The 18,131-nt window shown below is 38.5% G+C and overlaps 1 protein-coding gene across 1 annotated transcript in view; it reads left to right on the forward strand.

Moving 5' to 3' along the window:
- Positions 1-14,523: 14,523 nt before the first annotated feature.
- The window catches only part of COL9A1 (collagen type IX alpha 1 chain), an 86,754-nt gene continuing 83,146 nt past the window's right edge, over positions 14,524-18,131 (forward strand). The window contains exons 1-2 of the mRNA XM_026726543.2: positions 14,524-14,575; positions 14,916-15,048. Coding sequence (XP_026582328.2) covers positions 14,524-14,575; positions 14,916-15,048 — 185 coding nt within the window. The remainder of the gene's footprint in view (positions 14,576-14,915; positions 15,049-18,131) is intronic.

The raw sequence follows: 18,131 nt of genomic DNA on the forward strand, positions 1-18,131 counted from the left end.
AAATAAAATTTGAATGACATCTGACATTTTGCACTATCATTTTTAAACAGCCTAACCTATTGACAAATTGAAGTGAAGTCTAAATATGACATGAAACGTAAGTGATAAAGACACCGTTTATGAAAATACTGCATATGCTTTGGTGAGTACTTTCCAGTATTTAGAACTGTATTCTTCCTTGAATTTGTCAATGACTGAATTCTTTTTTTTCCAAAAGACATTGCAGTCATTTTATTTGGATAATAATTAATAGTGAAGGATTAGATAAAGGAGATAGCAAACAATATGTTTTGAGCTTCCCATTTTAAATATTTCAATTTCAGCTGTATAAAAATATTTAGTTGGTTGGATGTGCTATCAAGCTGGCGTCAGCTCCTAGCAACTGCATAGATAGATTTTCCGCATAACCATCTATCCCTAACTTGGTCCTTCAGATTTTCTAACAGTGCACTCATTGTCTCTATATTTAGGCCATCCACTTTGCTGTTGGTGATCCTCTTTTCTTTTCTTCTACTTTTCCCAACGTTAGACTTTTCCCCAGGAAGCTAAGTCTTCATATAATATATCTGAGGTAGGATAATTTGGGCCTGGTCACTTTTGCCTTGAGTGACAATTCTGGGTTGATTTGTTTGATGATTGATTTGTGTGTTTTCTTGGCTGTTCACAGTATTTTTAGAAGTTTTTTTCAACACCAAAGTTCAAAAGTGTCAGTGGTAAAAATTCTCTTGCTTCATTTTAATTTCTTAAGCCATAGAATCCAATTACATTTTTTCTCAATGTTTACAACTTTGGTATTTCAGTCTCTAATCATAAGTAGCACACCTTGCTTCCATGTGGGTCAATTTCAAATTGAACCTTATCATAAAACTCATCAAATTCCTCCTCTTTTGCATCAGTGTTGGAGCACAGACTTGAGGATGACTTGATGAGATATTACAGAGTTGTCCCTGAAGTCTAATTTTGCATTGCAACCAAGTATAGATAGTCCTCGACTTACGACCACAATTGGGCCCAAAATTTATGATGTTCAGTGAGACATTTGTTAAGTGAGGTTTGCCCCATTTCCCAACCTTTCTTGCTATAGTTGTTAAATGAATGACTGCAGTTGTTCAATTAGTAACCTAGTTGTTAAGTGAATCTGGCTTTCCCACTGACTGCTTATCAGAAGGTTGCAAAAGGTGATCACATGACCCCAGGATATCGCAACAGTCATAAATATGAACCAGTTGCCAAGTGTTCAAATTTTGTTCATGTAACCATGGGGATGCTGCAATGGTCATAAGTATGAAAAACGACCATGTCACTTGTTTCAGTGCTGTTGTAACTTTGAATGGTCAATAAACTGTTATAATTTAAGGATTATATGTACTGTTCTTTCTGTATTCTTAAATATAAAAATAATGCCGTTCCTTCTTGGTTTTTCATGTCCTAAATAATAATCTAAATGATTATTAAATAATGATAATCCTAAATGATCTTCCGATTGAACATGCCCAATTCCAATCCATCTCCATTCCCTGATGCCTAAAATGTCAATTTGTAATTGTTTCATTTCATCTTTAATCTTTAGCTTTAATCTAGACATGTCATCTAGACACAAGAACAGTTCCCCCCCGAACACCATCACTCTTGTAAACAAATAATTCCCTCAACACTGTCAATCTATTTATTAAGTCTGCATTACTATTACTATTAATCCTCCCCTCCTTCCTTTCACCTATCTCTTCCCACTTACAACTGTATGACTATAAGCTTGTTGCTTGTATCTTAATGATTTATATTGACTGTTTCCTAGTATGATTTACCCTATGATTATCATTAAATGTTGTACCTGATGATTCTTGACTCTTGATGAATGTATCTTTTATTTTATGTAAACTGAGAGCATATGCACCAAGACAAATTCCTTGTATGTCATATTTGGCCAATAAAAAATTCTACTCTACTCTACTCTACTCTACTCTACTCTACTCTACTCTACTCTACTCTACTCTACTCTACTCTACTCTACTCTATTCTATTCTATTCTATTCTATTCTATTCTATTCTATTCTTAAGCATCATGTTCCGAAAGAGCCTTTGCTCTTCCTTATTAGCATATTTAATGCCATCTGATCTGAGGGGCCCAATGTCTAGCACTATATCACCAATCATTTTATATTTTCTATCCATGTGATTTTCTTGGTACAAATACAGGACTTTAGCATTGTCTTCTCCCATGCAGTATTAATTCATGCCTTTGCCATTGTCACTTATGTGACCACCTATCTCCAGCATCTTCCTACATCACTTTTGCCCAATGTAGGTACTTAGTCACTTTAATTGGGGAGCTGGGATAAACTTCAATGCCTTGGGTGACCTACTGAGAATATATACTCTTAGAATTAGTGTCATTCTTCACTCATTTCCTCTGGAACATCCCCCTGCCATGATGTGAGGTAGCACAGCAGGTCTTGGGGCGGGGTGAGGTAAAACTGGAGGGGATTTAAAAATATCTTCTGCCTCCAGCAGGGGTCCCCAACTGCCAGTCCCCGGAACGGTACCAGTCCAGGGATCATTTTGGACCGGGCCGCCTACTTTGCTTGGGCACCATCTTGTTTTGAAGTCTGCCCTCAGCAGTGCCAGTCGGCGGCCTGAGGGAGAAAGGAACGTGTGGTGGGGAGAAAGCTCGCCCCAGGGGCTCCGCCACGAAGCACCTCTTTCCACCTGGGGAAAGGGAGCGAGAGCGAAAGCGTGGGAGAGGCATGTGAACCAAAAGCTGGAGTGGGGTGGAATGAAGGGGCTCAGATCCTGATCCAGACCCCTCGCAGGAGCCCCCGAAAGCAGCCCTGCATTTGTCCGGGGTGCCGGAGGGGCACCGGGGCCATGGCTCGGTGGCGATGGTGGCGGAGCTGTCAGCCGGGGCAGGACAAGAGTGCGTGACAAAAGGCGCCGGGTGGAGGTGAAGGCAGTTGCCGCCCGAAACAACTGGGAGAGGAGAAGAGAAGAGAGCAAAAGAGATGAGAATCCTAAAACACACAGGGCAGAATGTTGGTTTAGCCAAGCTACACAGTGAATATATACTAAATGTTTGACTGGTTTAATATGGATTTATTCCCAGGTAATTGAAAGTCTTATTTCAGCTGGAAGAATTCTAGACAATGCTCTGCTTGCTAAGGGGTTGCAGCGAAATGGGGCGAGAGAGATCCGGAAAGAAGTGGGCTCTCTAGGTATTTGGAATGAATCCCTGGAATTCCTTATATGTCTGGATTTCTGAACCTCAACAACTTTAAAATATGTGGACTTGGACTCTCTGAATTCCCCACACACCTTACAATTGTTGAGATTGTGGAAAGCTGAAGACCATATGGGAGATCAAACCCATCCTAAATGTAAAATCTGAATTGCGGATTATTATCTTACAAAACGCTTTTGGAGAAAACATATATTTTTGCCAAACATATATTTTTGTTTGATCATGATCAACTGAATCATGATGGCTTTATTGGAGTCTAGTCTTGCATTTATACACATTTTTAGTAATCCTCCAACATTGGTTAATTTTGGTGAGTTGATAGTGTAATAGTAAGTAAAATAAAAAATTAAAATAAATAAATAAATAAAAAATAAATAAAAAATAAAAAAACCCTAACCGGTCCTTGAAAAAGTGTTCCTGTGTGAAACTGGTCCCTGGTACAAAAAAGGTTGGGGACCACTGATATACAGGGTCAGTAAATAAACAAATCAAAATCAGACTGAGGAAGGCATAGTGACATCAACAAGGACTAATATTGGAAAATTATTCAATCAGTTTAATACCGAAATAAAAGATGTATAAAACTCCCGTTTATGACCCTGCAATTCCTTAATTCGGGATAGAGTCAGGGCGGCTGGATGGAGCTGAGTGTTCACTGGCCAGATGCCCTTCTTGACGCTACATGGAGTTCACAGCAGATGCTTCTTCTTTGCACCTTAAAAGATAAACATCTATCACTACCTAGGATTAAACTCTCAACCTTCTGAGTAGGAGGTGAGCAACTCCACCACTAGGCCACCAGGCTGCCATAAAAGATGAATTCCTATGCTAAAAAAACAGAGGAAGATTCCAATGTTTTATTAATAACTTTAAAAAAAAATAGTGCGCATATATATAAAAAATGTATCGGCAGAAAGAACAACAAAACAAAAAACACGCTGCATGAGACAACACCACTGGAGTTAGCATAAATAAAGAGAAAATCATCAATTCTGAAAGGGTGAAATTAGAATTAAAGTCAAGATGAATTTTCAGCAGATGTAAGCGGTAGCTATGTAATTTTTGTAATCGTTAACTGAAGCTTATGTGTGTGTATTACTTATCTTGTTCTCAGTACCTTCCCTTTGTCTTTACTTGAGAAGTGAAGAGGAAAATGGGTCAGAGCCAAGGGCCTCTTGCTATGGAAGTGTTTGACAGATCCATTTTCAAATTAAAATACATTTTTCCCCTGCACTGCTGTGTATGGTATTTAGAAGGACATGAATGATCATAATTTTATGCATGTTTTAGAATTGAAAAAAGCAACAATGGCAAAACCCACAGTTCACACATCTGTTTGTAAGAAAGCAAAAAGGAAGGGCAACAGTGGGTGAGTTGTATCACAGCTAAAGTGCACGCTGAAGAGATTTCCTGATTTCCCTCCTACATCATCTTTTCCTTCTTCTGTTTTAAATAAAATGGAAAGTGTAAGAAGGGATGGGGGAAACCAGATGGCAATCTTATAAAAAAAAAATCTATATTCAGCCCACAAACTACTAACTGCTGACACTTACTATAAATAGGGGTAATAGAATTTGTGATCTGCTGTGAAATAAAAATAGAATTGGCACAAAAGAAAGAAAAGCTTGCACAGAATTATACTCCTACTAAAGTTATTAGAAAAAGCTTGGTGGTTTGGGAATTTATGGTGTTTTTATTCCCAATAATAATTCTCTGCAACGAGAGACAATTGGGTGATGGAGAAGGATCTTGCCATCCACTATCTGCCCTTTTGCCCTCCCTTTCTGCAACATCAGGTTCTCATTAATCACACCGCTATGGCGGGCATTTTAATTTATTCATTCCTCTCATTTATATACTCCTAGAATCAGAAGACACCTTTTCATCATAATAAAAAAGATACAGAAGAACAAGTAAAATCATAGAGTCCCTTTGGCAAAATGAGCAGCAAAGAAATTTAATAATTATAATACAAAAAAATAAGCTATCATAAGGGATCAAAAACTTATACATCATGGGTGTCAAACTCACTGCATCATGTTGCTGTCATGTGATGATTCGATCTTTCCCATTCATGGAGTGGAGGTAGGCGTGGCCTGCATGTGACACATCCAGTCTGTGGGCTGCCAGTGTGATACTCCTGCACGTTAAAGGTGACATCAACTTTCAAAAGTTCAGAATGACACCATTTTCATGATTCTTAAAATAAAGCCAGGGCTGGTCTGACCTATGGGGGAAGTTGTCTCATAGAACTGGAGTCTGTCACCAACATGATCTCCAATACCCAATAACTTTCCTTTTGTTTGGGAACCTGCAGCACACCCATCAAGGCTACGCAGGTTGGGCGGGTGGATTCTGCCCAGAGAAGGTACTTTGCCATGTGCATCACAACCAATACGCTGGATTGTATCTGAATGCCTATTGGTGTAATGCCTTCAATATGGATGCTGCTTGACAGTAATAAACCTCACCTATAAATATGTGGATTGTTTCATTTGGTTCCAACTATTCATCAAACATAGTTCTGGGTACAACACACTGCAATAAGCCATGCAAGTAGCAATGAGGACATTTCTTGTCATTGCTAGATTCTCTTACTCTAGGTCAGGGGTGTCAAACTCAAGGCCCATGGGCAGATGTGGCCCCTGATGTGGTTGGATCCGGCCTGTGGGGCCATCCTGGAAAATGTAAAGCGTTGGCCTGCATCGCTTTGGTCCAATTTACCAAATGCGAAGAGGAAACATCGAGCCAGCATGGCTTTGGCCTGCTCTACCCAATGGAAAGAGCAAACATGCCAGCAGTTTGGGGAGTGGCATCAAGCTGTCCATGCCCACCTAGTTGGCCACACCCACCCAATCAGCCATGCCTGGCTGGCCTCCCCAAAGTCAACCACATCCCTGATGCAGCCATCAATGAATTTGAGTTTAACACCCCTGTTCTAGGTGGTGTTGCAATGAGCACACCTATTAAAGGTGAAGGGGGTTCTCCTGCATATGACCTCCCCTTGCCCATGAAAGAACAACTGTCAGTTCAAGGGGACGTGAGTTCCAAGGGGACAAGAGTCCAAGAAGACCCACTCCATTTAGAGTAGCAACCACAGCAGAAATAGAACCAACTGGTCTCTAGACAAACAGCAACTCAATCTTAGTTTCTTTTGTCTCATCCAGACCAGCATGGTTTCTAGACATTGCATCAAGGCCTTCATTATATCTATGGCTCATCTCAGGATGGCAACTTGTAACTGGATACTGACACTTCACTCCAAACTGATGGATTATCTCTCACAATGGTTTCATATAACTGTTCAGCAGCATGGATGAGTAAATGCATCCCTGTGGAACTCCAAGGGGAGGGGATAGCAACCTTCCCTCTTCCAGTACCACTGACTAGAACCACCTGCTGAGAAAGGAATGGAGTCCCTGTAAACAATGGTTCCAATTCTCAATTGTAACTGAAGGATACCATGGTCACTGATATCAAAGGTTTCTGAAAGGTCAAATAGGACCAAGAATGATCCATTTCCCATGTCCAGGTCCTGACATCCTGAAAGCTTGGACTGATTCCACTTTCTCAAAATATAAAAATAAAAAAGGGAGGGAAGGTTGGAGACTACAATTGTTATCCAATAGAGCTGGGTTCATGTAGGGATATGTCAGTGCCTCTTTAAAGGCAGCTGAAACAGTGTCTTCTGTCTGAATGGCATTAACCATCTCCTGGACTCAGCTACTTAAAAATTCCCCCAGCTATGCAGAGGATGGAGTCAGATCGAGACTACGGATGCCATGGCTCCTAAGAGCACCCTATCCATTTTATCAGAATCCTAACAACCATATAGGACATTGTCACTCTCATCTTTTCAGACTCTGTTCATGAGGAGTCAAGATTTTGGCAAATTTCAGTCACTTTATCAGCAAACTGTCACACAAAAACATTGCAGCAACCAGGCAGCAATAATCTTATTTATTCCTACCTAACAAACTTAAATGGGATTGCTGGATGGCAACTTGCTGAGGCAATAACTAGTGCTTTTGATTAACACTTACAATAAAAATGCAGTTAAATAGTGAAATAAATTAATGTGAATGATTTCTGGGGAGAGGCAAATGGTCCTCGAGCAATGTTAGAGAAAGAAATACATGCCAGGCACAAACAATCAGGTCTACATGTAAAAGTTTCAGTTTACTGTTTTATTGCTCAAGATGATACACAAAAATCTTCTCATGCTAACAGTTTGCACCTGTTAATAAAATAGTAAACAGTAAAGCTTGATAAGGTTCAGTAGCATGGGGTGGTGGTGGTGGTTGGGCTTCCTCTTATGACTATGAAGAGACTTTCAACTAATTCCCCACTAATTCCTCCTTCCCGGGTACTGCCAGTCTCTCTCTGACAATAAACTGGATTGGTTCTTAAAGTAATTTGATTGATCATTAGAAAGATCCCTCTAGGTACTTCCTAATTAGTCTCAGTAGTTGTATTTATTTCTCATGAAATTGGGAATGCCTGGTGTACATTTAGTAACACAATCTTGCACAGCTCTGCTGGTATTAACTTTTCCCCATTTTTTAAAAAACCTTGAACCAGTCTGGATCGAACTCCTGGCAATGGGCAGAATTAGCCTGCAATATTGCATTCTGCACCACCACCACCATTAATAGAATGCAGAAATGTAAAAAATGTAATATATCTTGATTTTAGTTGCGCCTTTGACAAAATACTGATTAGAAAGCTAAATTAAGATTAGCAAACTGAATCTCATGACAATTAAATTGGTTGAATATCATAATCAATAAATACTCTTTGGTATGGAAAGAGAATAGAATACAACATAGATCAATTCTGGCATCTCTACTATTAAAAAATTATTTATGTAAACACTTATTCAAGTCACGTAGTTATGGGGGAATGGGGAGAATGCCTGTACATTTTTCAGATAACTCAGAATTAGGTAAAATAATTAATACTCCAGAAGGTAGGAATAAAATTCAAAATAATTTTCATATATTAGAGAAATGGATTTCCAAATGCAAAGGTTCCTCAAAAGTCTTATGGCAAAAGCCATAAGTACCAAGACAGGATAGAGGATTCCTAGCTTGATAAAAGTATTTGGGAAACTTTTGTGGAAGGGTAATTGATTGAAACTAAATATAAGTCCGCGATGTTCCTGAGCTACAAAAAGGCCAGTGCATTTTTAAGCTGCAACTGCCATTTCCCAATCAGGGTAATTTGTTTGTTTGATTTTTCTTTAATCAATTCCCCACCTTCATTGTAAATAGATTCGAATACTGCACTTCAAAAAAGATTCAACACAACTGGAAAACTTCAAAGAAGGGCAGTGAGGATGATGACGCACTGTGCAAGAGCCATGGTGGTTCAGAATACAATATTGCAGGCTAATTCTGCCCATTGCCAGGAGTTCGATCCAGACTGTTTCAAGGTTGACTCAGCCTTCCATCCTTCTGAGGTGGGTAAAATGAGGACCCAAATTGTTAGGAGCAATAGCCTGGACTCTGTAAATCACTTAGAGAGGGCTGTAAAGCATTATAAAGCTGTACCTAAGTCTAAGTGCAATTGCAGTTGCTATTACTACACAAAGAGGTTGAAGCAGCTAGGTATATTTAGCCTTGGGAAGAGGTCATCAGGGAAGCATAATATAGCACTCCTGAAATTACTAAAAGGATGCCCTGTGGAAGAAAGACAAGATGTGTTCCCATTGTTCTAGAGCATGGTAAACAAACTAATGGGCTTAAGTTATGAGAAGATAGAGGTGCCAACATAATGGTATAAAATATTTAAGAATCATTCAGCAGTGGAACCTATTACCGAAAGAGGCAGTAGACTCCCATTTGCAGGCTGTGTTCAAGCAGAGGCTAGCCAGCTATCTGTCAGAGGTGCTTTAAATTTAGACTTCTACATGGACCAAGGGAGAAGGGGGGGGATCTAAAGACCGTAAGGTGCCTTCCGCCTTAGGATTCTTAGAAATCCATCTGTAAAAAGCCGATTGAGATCTCTTTGTTATTGCAGAGAAAGTACAGCCAAGAGTAATATCGTGGCTCAAGCCAAACCATTAAGATGGAAAATGGACTTTTCAAAACACCGGCGTGTAATTCTAGCCTCTTCAGAAAACTCTAGTTTCTTTTTCTTAGGCAGTCACATACCATTACTGAAGAAAAAGGAGACATTATGCCAGGTATATTTATACTGCCTTTTCTCCAAAGATCCCTTTTCTAAATGTGATGCCTGATATTTTATCTTTCTAGCAACAACCAGGGTATGCTTGCTCCAATCTACATTGTGGATAAATATTAACAGAGGAATCTACCTCTTCATATAAGTAGGTACTTGCAGAGAGGCTTCCAAGATGAGGCTTTCCACTGGTTTATAATAGCCTGATGCTTCTATTGAAAGTTCTGTTGCTATATTTAAGAGCAATTTTTCAGCAAGACATGACTTTATTTCTCACCTCTGCCTCTGCTCTCCCACCCTTCTTGGGACCATCTCAAAAATATAGGGACATTCCTGAATCATCACTTCAAGAAACAGTGTTCTCCCCGCAATTTTCCAAATATGCACACACCCCTTTTAAAATCTGAAACTGACGATCCAGTCATCCTGTCTCCTTTGGAATAAAAATACAGGGGTATAATCAATTAAATAACAACCTCTGTCACTTTGTGCTTTCAAGGCTGGCCCTACCTTAAATCCAGGGGAAAGGATTCCAGTGTTGTCACAAAGATAATTATCTTAGGTACATCATGAAAAGATTTCAAAACGACTTTTGAGTCAAGCTAGACTCTTGGTGACTTCATAGGCACACTCATGCAGCTAACTCAGCCACAGGGTTGGCATCCTCCTACTTCAGAAAAAAAAAAAACAACTCTCAAGTTTAGCTTATAGACCTGGGACATCCCTAGTAGAATCCCACCCAAAGTCTAAACCAGGGTTCTTCAAAGTGGTTCACACAGGGACTGCCTAAATAATCAATGTTGTCATTATGATTCAGTCAGCCAGATGTTCAAACTGGATTTGGCATTCTTAACCCTTATAGGAGTCTTTCCCAAGGACCTCTGATAGGTAGATATTGATGTTTGATGGTGTTAGAAGATTTAAGCTGTTCTGAGTGAAGCTTTTGCAATTGACTGATTGACATTACAACTGACATTGTAAATTTGACAATGCCAATGGTGTTCAAGTTATTATGGTTATTATTCACAGTGCTATTAGTTGAAGTAGCATTTATTAAATTGTTTTCATATAACAAAATGTTTGGGGGTTGAGGAACAGTCTGAAGTTTCATAAAGGGCTTAATGGATTGAAAAGTTTGGGGACCTCTGTTCTAAACAGATCCAGTCTGCTTAGCTTTTGAATTTTAGCAAGGACAACCAGGTTCTGCCGTCTACTGAGACATAAAACACTTACTTATCTTATAACTGCCTGAAGTTACATAGGTGAAGTTGAAGATGCCATAAGGGAAAAATGAACATTGTCCTCGTGATTGTACATTCAGTTCTATCTATATTTCAGCTTCCCCAGGACAGAACTTGCAAATGGAATAACTTTCCATTACATTACTCCTTGACGTACGACCACAATGGAGCCCAACATTTCCGTTGTTCAGCAAGACAGTTGTTAAGTGAGTTTCACTCCGTTGTACCACCTTTCTTGCCACAGTTAAGCGAATCACTGCAGGTGCCAATTTAGTAACATGGTTGTTAAGTGAATCTGGAGTGCCCATTGACTTTGCTTGTCAGAAGTTTGCAAAATGTGGTCTCAAGGCCCCGGGATACAACTGCAACCATTACAAATATGAACCAGTTGCCAGGCATCTCATTTTGATCATGTGACCATGGGGATGCTGCAATGGTCATAAGTGTGAAAAATGGTCATAAGCTACTTCTTTCATTGTAACTTTGAACGGTCGCTAAACGAATAGATGGATGTCAAGGACTACCTGTATTAACAAACCTTTGGGTACTTCCGTTTCCGGGGCCTTCAACATATTTGACTACCCACTGCTCAGTTTCCCTTCCAAATTATGAAGGATGAACATCCACGAACATCATATAGAGGAATATTATCTTAACTGATTTTCAAAGATTATTTCTATCCACCCAAGCAATTTCTAATTCCCCTGGATTAAAAATTCTTGCTTTTCCCAGCTGCAGAAAAATGTCTGCAGGCATGATTATGTATACTTAAATTACAGCTAAACTGAAGAGAGGGGTACAGACTTATTAACCAGTAAACCGAACTATGTTATTTGCATTATTATCTGGTGAGATTCCGACCTCAGCTATGAACCCTGCATAAATTGCCTGCTTCTGTTCATCAAAATTCCTGTAGAGCAGGAGTGGCTGCCTCATTTGAGTCTGTAAATGAAAAGTTTCTTTTTTCTCCTTTAAATTTACCCTGAAGAGTACCTGTGCCAAAATATACATAAACTTTATTGGGTCAGTTCCAGGCACCAGCCGTTCATGTTCTCCTTTTAGTTCCTCCCCTTTAGTTTTCTTCCACCACTTGCTAGGTAGTATGGCTAGTCCAACGTTTCTACTGAAATCCCCCACCCACCCCTGCCCCCACCCTTTCCTCCTTGTATGTCCCAGCCAAAATCTTCTCACCCTCCCTTCTAGTCTGGGACACGTAAGCTTGCCTAGTGCCCACCTCCACGTTTCCTCATTAGAACCGTCGCAGAGGTGTGACATCCATTCCTCCACAGATGCCCTGCTGAGGAGAGAAAGAGACCCAGGGGCACCGTGAAACTTTCTTTAGCAGGAACAAAACCCAAAACAATTCTCTAGTTTTCTACCACTCAAGATAAGGTGAAAACATGAAGAACGGCTGGTAAGCAATCGAATCTATTTCTAAAAGAAGCGCTCTCTAAAATGGAGAAACTTCAATGGACTGTATTCAAAACAGTCTATGTGAGCTGAGCTCTTTATTATCCTTTTATTTCCCTACGGCAATCATGTATGTGTAAGAAAAGGATGTTTGAGAGAATGACTCCAACTCAAACCGTTTGGTTGTACGGAGAAATAAAATGTGGTTGACCTGAAATGTTTTAAGAAGCATTGCTCGCCTGTTGTGTTAAGGAAGGCTTATGGAGATTGATTGGGAGTGTGTGTGTGGGGGTGTTTTATTGATTTTTTATTGTTTTTATATTAGGTTTTTATCTTTGTAAATCATTTGGGGTCACTGAGAGTCAGTTGAGTGGCAAAATAAATTTTCATAAATAAATAAATGTCATGGAATTATGTATTTAAGTTACATAGAATATATCCATGACTCTGAAATGAAAATGTATGAGATTATTAGGCAGTTTATGTTTAAGAAGTGTTTTTTTTTTCTCCCTCCTTGCAGGCAGTATCAATTTCTCTTTTCTGTGAGTTGCTTTCTGGAGATTCTGACATCAGTTACTGTTCAAGGGCAAACAAGTGAGAAACATCTTCATTGCGTTTACTAAATGTTTGGTAATCAAAATGGTTCTTCTACTATATTCAGGTATAGGTAGGAGACTACTGTAGATTGATTTGCTACACAGCTAAGTTATTCTTCTTGTGCAATGAATGAGAAAAGGAACCAAAAAGTAGAAATTGGGGAACATAGAATCTGATGGCTGACTTTTCGGCCAATCTCTCCATTGTGACACATTTTTCTATTTTATTACTGCATTAAAAAAAGAACAGAAATATATTACATTTTTGAAATGAAAGATCTAGGAATAGACATGATTAAAGATTATATTGGAACAATATGGAGAGGGTATGAATGGAATTGAGCTAGAAAGATTAATATATGGTCTAAAACATGAACATCAATATTTTATAGAAGTTGTTATATATATATATATACACACAGATGTGCACCCATCCACCCATACACACAGAGCACTATCCAAGGATAAGTGGTCAAACTTGCAAAGAATTGCAAAGAACGATCATTGCTTTTCTAGGACAGCCTTTCTAAATTTATTACTGCCATATGTGTTGGTACTACATTTCCCCAAATTTCCATCTAACTGTGATAATGCTGGCTAAGATACTGGCTGGTTGCATTGGAGGTCAGGAGAAAAAAATCTCCTTTCAAACTGTAACCTTTTCTTCCAGCCTCTAGATGGATCTTCCACCTTTACTTGAAACAGTGCATAGGTTGAATTCCACAGCTAACTGGAACCAATGTTTAATTTTCCTTTTTGGTGTTTTTTTTTTAGGATGGGTGAGGTTGGTACATTAAATAGGCTGAGATTTGTTTTTTCTTTTCCACATATACTGAACACAGTGGTGCTTTAGAGAAAGTGAAATGGCTGTTTGTTCTTGCAAGAAACCTTCAGTTATGATTCCAACACTTGCCCTCATGTAATTGAGCTTGTTGTATAATCAAACACGGGGAAAGAAAGAGTATAAGAAGAAAATATTTGAAATATGAAAGGAAAAGAGAAGAATGCCAAAACTTTGACAGGTTTTGCAAAAGCAGAGTTGGTGCTTGCTTATTTTGATTTTAGTATAGGTATGAACTTCACTAACTATCTAAGTAGAAACCAGTGGTAGTATTCGACCGGTTCTGCCCGGTTCTGGAGAGCCAGTAGCGGCGATGAGCAGTGGAGACTGAACCGGTTCTCTTTGCTGCTCTGTGTTTGGCCCATCCACCTGCCTGGGCTCCCATACTCACTTTTATGGGCAGAATTCAAAGCGCAGCTGCTTTGCGTGGCGCAGAATAGCATTGCGTGGCAGCTGCTGCAGTGACCAGCATCGTGCAGGCTTGCAGGAGGCAAGTTAGAATGCCTCTGCACCTGCACAAAGTGCGTTTGGCATGCGTGTGCATGCAAAGTGTGCATGCATGCAAAGCGCGGCCACCAAGCCACACCCACCGAACCGGTGGCAACTTTATTTGAATACCACCACTGGTAGAAACTTTTTAAAGTTGTCCAAACCACAAACTCTGCACTACAGAACTATTTCTAGTATAACCCTATCTTAGGGAAGACAGAGGACCTTCAGAAATAGCAGGGAAAGAACTTAGATTCTCCACTGCTTTCTCCAATATAAATTTATCTCACCTGTAGCATCATTTGACTTCATGAATGTAGCTTCTTTTGATTTTAGCTGTATAAAGTGTGAACTTGTTTGTGCTTTATGTTTTTATACATGATCCTAAATAAATAAATTGATCTGTTTTCTGCAACTCCCTCTAAGGAGATTGCTCCAGGTCATAGACCATTCAACAGCAAAATGGACAGAGATAACTGCAGCATGTCTAATCTTGTTGCAGGGTTTCCAATAACATTCAATTCTAACATGAGAATGGACCTCTGTCCACGAACCAAGATTGGCCAGGATGATCTACCAGGCAAGTAAACACAAGTCATTACACATATCTTCCTTCATATAAACTGAACATCTTTTTAAAGGACCATTTATTTTTGTTCCATGAAGTGAATGTGGCTAAAAGAAGCTGCTTTATATATTATTTAATTATACCATCTTTTATTATTTTCAAGGTGATACACCTTTATATTTCTAATGTGAACTATTAAGAAAATTAACTGTCCTAAACTGAATTTTGAACAACAGCAAAGTTGAATTACTCAGAAAATACACATTGAAAGAAAAAATAGCAGGGAAAAAAGATCTAACTACATCATTTTGTGGTTTACTTTTTTGTCAAATATTTGTATTCCTTATTTCAGGTTATGATTTAATTTCGCAGTTCCAGCTTGATAAAGCTGCTTCCACAGGCATTATCCAACGTGTGGTGGGCTCCACATCTTTACAAGTTGCTTACAAATTAGGTACCAAAGCAGACTTCAGGATTCCTACTAGGTAACATTTTTAATTGATTTTTCTTATTATTTCTTTTAAGATTGTCTATTTATTTGACTGAGCAGCCATTTTTAAAAGAAAGAAATTGTGCAGGCTAGAAAGCTGATGACTATGAATTTTAGTCCCTCTTTAACCATGAAAGCCAGCTGGGTAACCTTGGGCCTGTCTCTCTGAGACCAACTCACCTCACAGGGTTGTTTCTGTGGAGAACACAGGAGACAAAGGTGTGTGGGATATGTTTGCCACCTTGACTTATTTGTAAAAATAATCAAGGTAGAATATAAATCTAAAAAATATCCTTCTCATATTGAGGAATAATAGCTGCATTTGATACCCTTCTATACAATTATAGTGCTGGAAATTTAGGGCTAGTAATTGAGTGGGAGCCTACAAGTATAAAGAAAGTTCCCCAGTAGTTTTATATTCCCTTATATTCTATATTAGGTTTGTATCTGAAGATATACTGAAGATTATGAGAATGGTGAAAGTGTGAGGGCAGAGTTAATGTAATCATTCTCGTATTCCATAAATAGGAGAAAATCACCCAGGCAAACACGACCCTATAGTTCTATCACCATTTTTTAATGGATATGTCTTAGTTTTTTATTCATTTATATTTATATTCAGGTCTAAATATACAGACACTGGTACTTCAGTTTTAGGTACCTTCTTTCTGAGTATTCATTGGAAATATATAATGGGCATGAGAAAACTTTCCTCAAATTTATAAGAGGCTCAATGCTATTTTCCTTACCTTTTAAGAAGCATGACTTTCCATTGCCAAGCTTTTAATTTATTTTGGAATTAAAAATGAAGAACATTAAGCAAGGATATTGAATGAGAAAGGCTATATTCTGATAAAACATGTTTCTGCTCTGCAGAGTAAACCATTTAAACCTTTAAAGTATTTACCCAGCAATCAGAATCCTGTGTTGGCTGTCAAGAGCTCATGAAATCTGGCTTGGTGGGGCATCATTCTAAGAGTTAAATTAAAAGGGGTGTTCAACCCAGGAATGAATTGCAGAAGAGATCTCAAATAAGTTTAGAACATATTTTGTTCAGTTCACCTAACCTGAATATGAGTAATAATACATTGGTCCCTAAATCCGCCTAATAAAGCTGTTATCCCTCGCCACACTGCACTATCATTTATTTTTACATGAAGCATGTAATTATTTTTAATATTAGTCTGGGACACAACAGTGGCCAGCTCTTATGTGGGGAATGTGTGAGCTTTTCTATAATTTGTCTGGATATGGTTGAAAGGGCTCTGTTATTTTCTTGAAATTTAGGTCTTGAACTTACCACCATCTAGCGGCCGAGGAAGCTCAGTGGTGCTGTTCACCAAAACTGGTGCTGAAAGATGCTCAATTATTGTATTGATGTAAAACGAGCTTCAGTAGATCGGCTTTTTCTTCTCATTGCATTTGCATGATTTGTAACTGACTTATTTTAGTGTTGTGATGGTTTTTATTCTTGTCGTTGTAATCCCTAGACAGAGATGATTATAATTTAGTATGACTGTTGCTGTTGTTTAAAAAATCGTGACAAATTTCCCCTCACTCAGTCCTTGAGGAATTGCAAAAGTAGTTGGAATTATGGGTTAATTCCTAAGATTACAAATGTTACTAACAAAAGTAGGAGTGTAGCAAACCTCTGTCAGACGCATCCAAATATGAATCTAATCTCTTACAGGCTTTATTTCAGAATCTGTTGTGTTTTCCCCCTAGTTTCCTATTTTTCCTCTTGTGTTTCCAACAATATAATTTATTTTATTCTTTTTCATGTGTTTCTTTGCAACATAATAATATAAGAATTGCATTGTGTTGAATTTTGCATTGTGAGAAAAATGCTAATGTAAAATTAATTTGGAGATAGGCTTAGGGGGAAACTGTCATGTAGATAAGGGTAAATTCAATTATTGTATTTTGCCAAAATCCCTCACATCAGAATATATCACCAGAAATTGAAGGGAAAAATAAGAATGCATCTTTATAGCTTCTTACAGGCAACTTAATCCAGAAGAGGTTATTTACAGTTCAGCTTTATTAATTACTGATAGAAACCTTTCTTTATATAGTAGCATTTTTCAAACAGCTTTGCACATTTATTCTACTCACAAACAATAATAGGTACAAATAAATGCTACATTTTAAAATCTGAGTGGATATGTAGAGTCCCACAATTATTTCAAGGTTTACTTGTATTAAAACAGATTTAACAGAGTAATAGATTTGGAAGGGACCTTGGAGGTCTTCTAGTCCAACCCCTGCTCAAGCAGGGGACCCTTTACCATTCCAGACTAGTGGCTGTCCAATCATCTCTTAAAAACCTTCAATGTTTGGGCAGTCGGGGAACATTCAAGGTATACTTTCCACACACACCCAAACATAAATTTTTTAAATGATTTATTGAGTTTGATCAGACAACAATCTTTAAGAGGAAAAAGACTGAGGATATATTTGTAAATATGAATTGAAGAATGTAAAGCCTTTTTTCTTTATTGCAAATTCTCTCGTTCCCCACCCACCCCAGTCTTTGTTATCAGTGGAATGCTTGCCTGCTCTTTTCATAATCGTTCTCATTAAAAGCTCGATTAGAAGCACTGCATTTTATCAAAAGCTAAAAGATTAATAATGAAATTCTGTGGCAGTCTTGTAAGGTTGTAAAGCCCTTGAGTTAACATGAAAAATTGGAGTACACAAGTCGTATATCAAACAGTAAACATTCTAATGGATTGTTTGCAATCTTCCAAAAAGAATGGGATTTTGGGGGGCTGGGGAAGGACTTGGAACTTGGTTGTAAAGTAGATGAATTCTGTGTGTTGAAATTTATTTATTTATTTAATTAATTAATTTGTATGCCACCTTTCTCACTGTTGAGTGATTTTGGGGCAGAGATGGTATTCAGCAGGTTCTGACCAGTCCTGGAGAACTGGTAGTGGAAATTTTGAGTAGTTCGGAGAACCAGCAATTACCACCTCTGACTGGAGATTTTATAGTATCCTTCCCCTGCCACGTCCACCAAGCCACGCCCACAGAACCGGTAGTAAAAAAATTTGAATCCCACCACTGCTCTGGGGC

This window comes from Pseudonaja textilis, chromosome 1, assembly GCF_049901715.1.
Source record: "Pseudonaja textilis isolate UNSWEBS1 chromosome 1, rPseTex1.2, whole genome shotgun sequence".
Classification (NCBI taxonomy): Eukaryota; Metazoa; Chordata; class Lepidosauria; order Squamata; family Elapidae; genus Pseudonaja; species Pseudonaja textilis.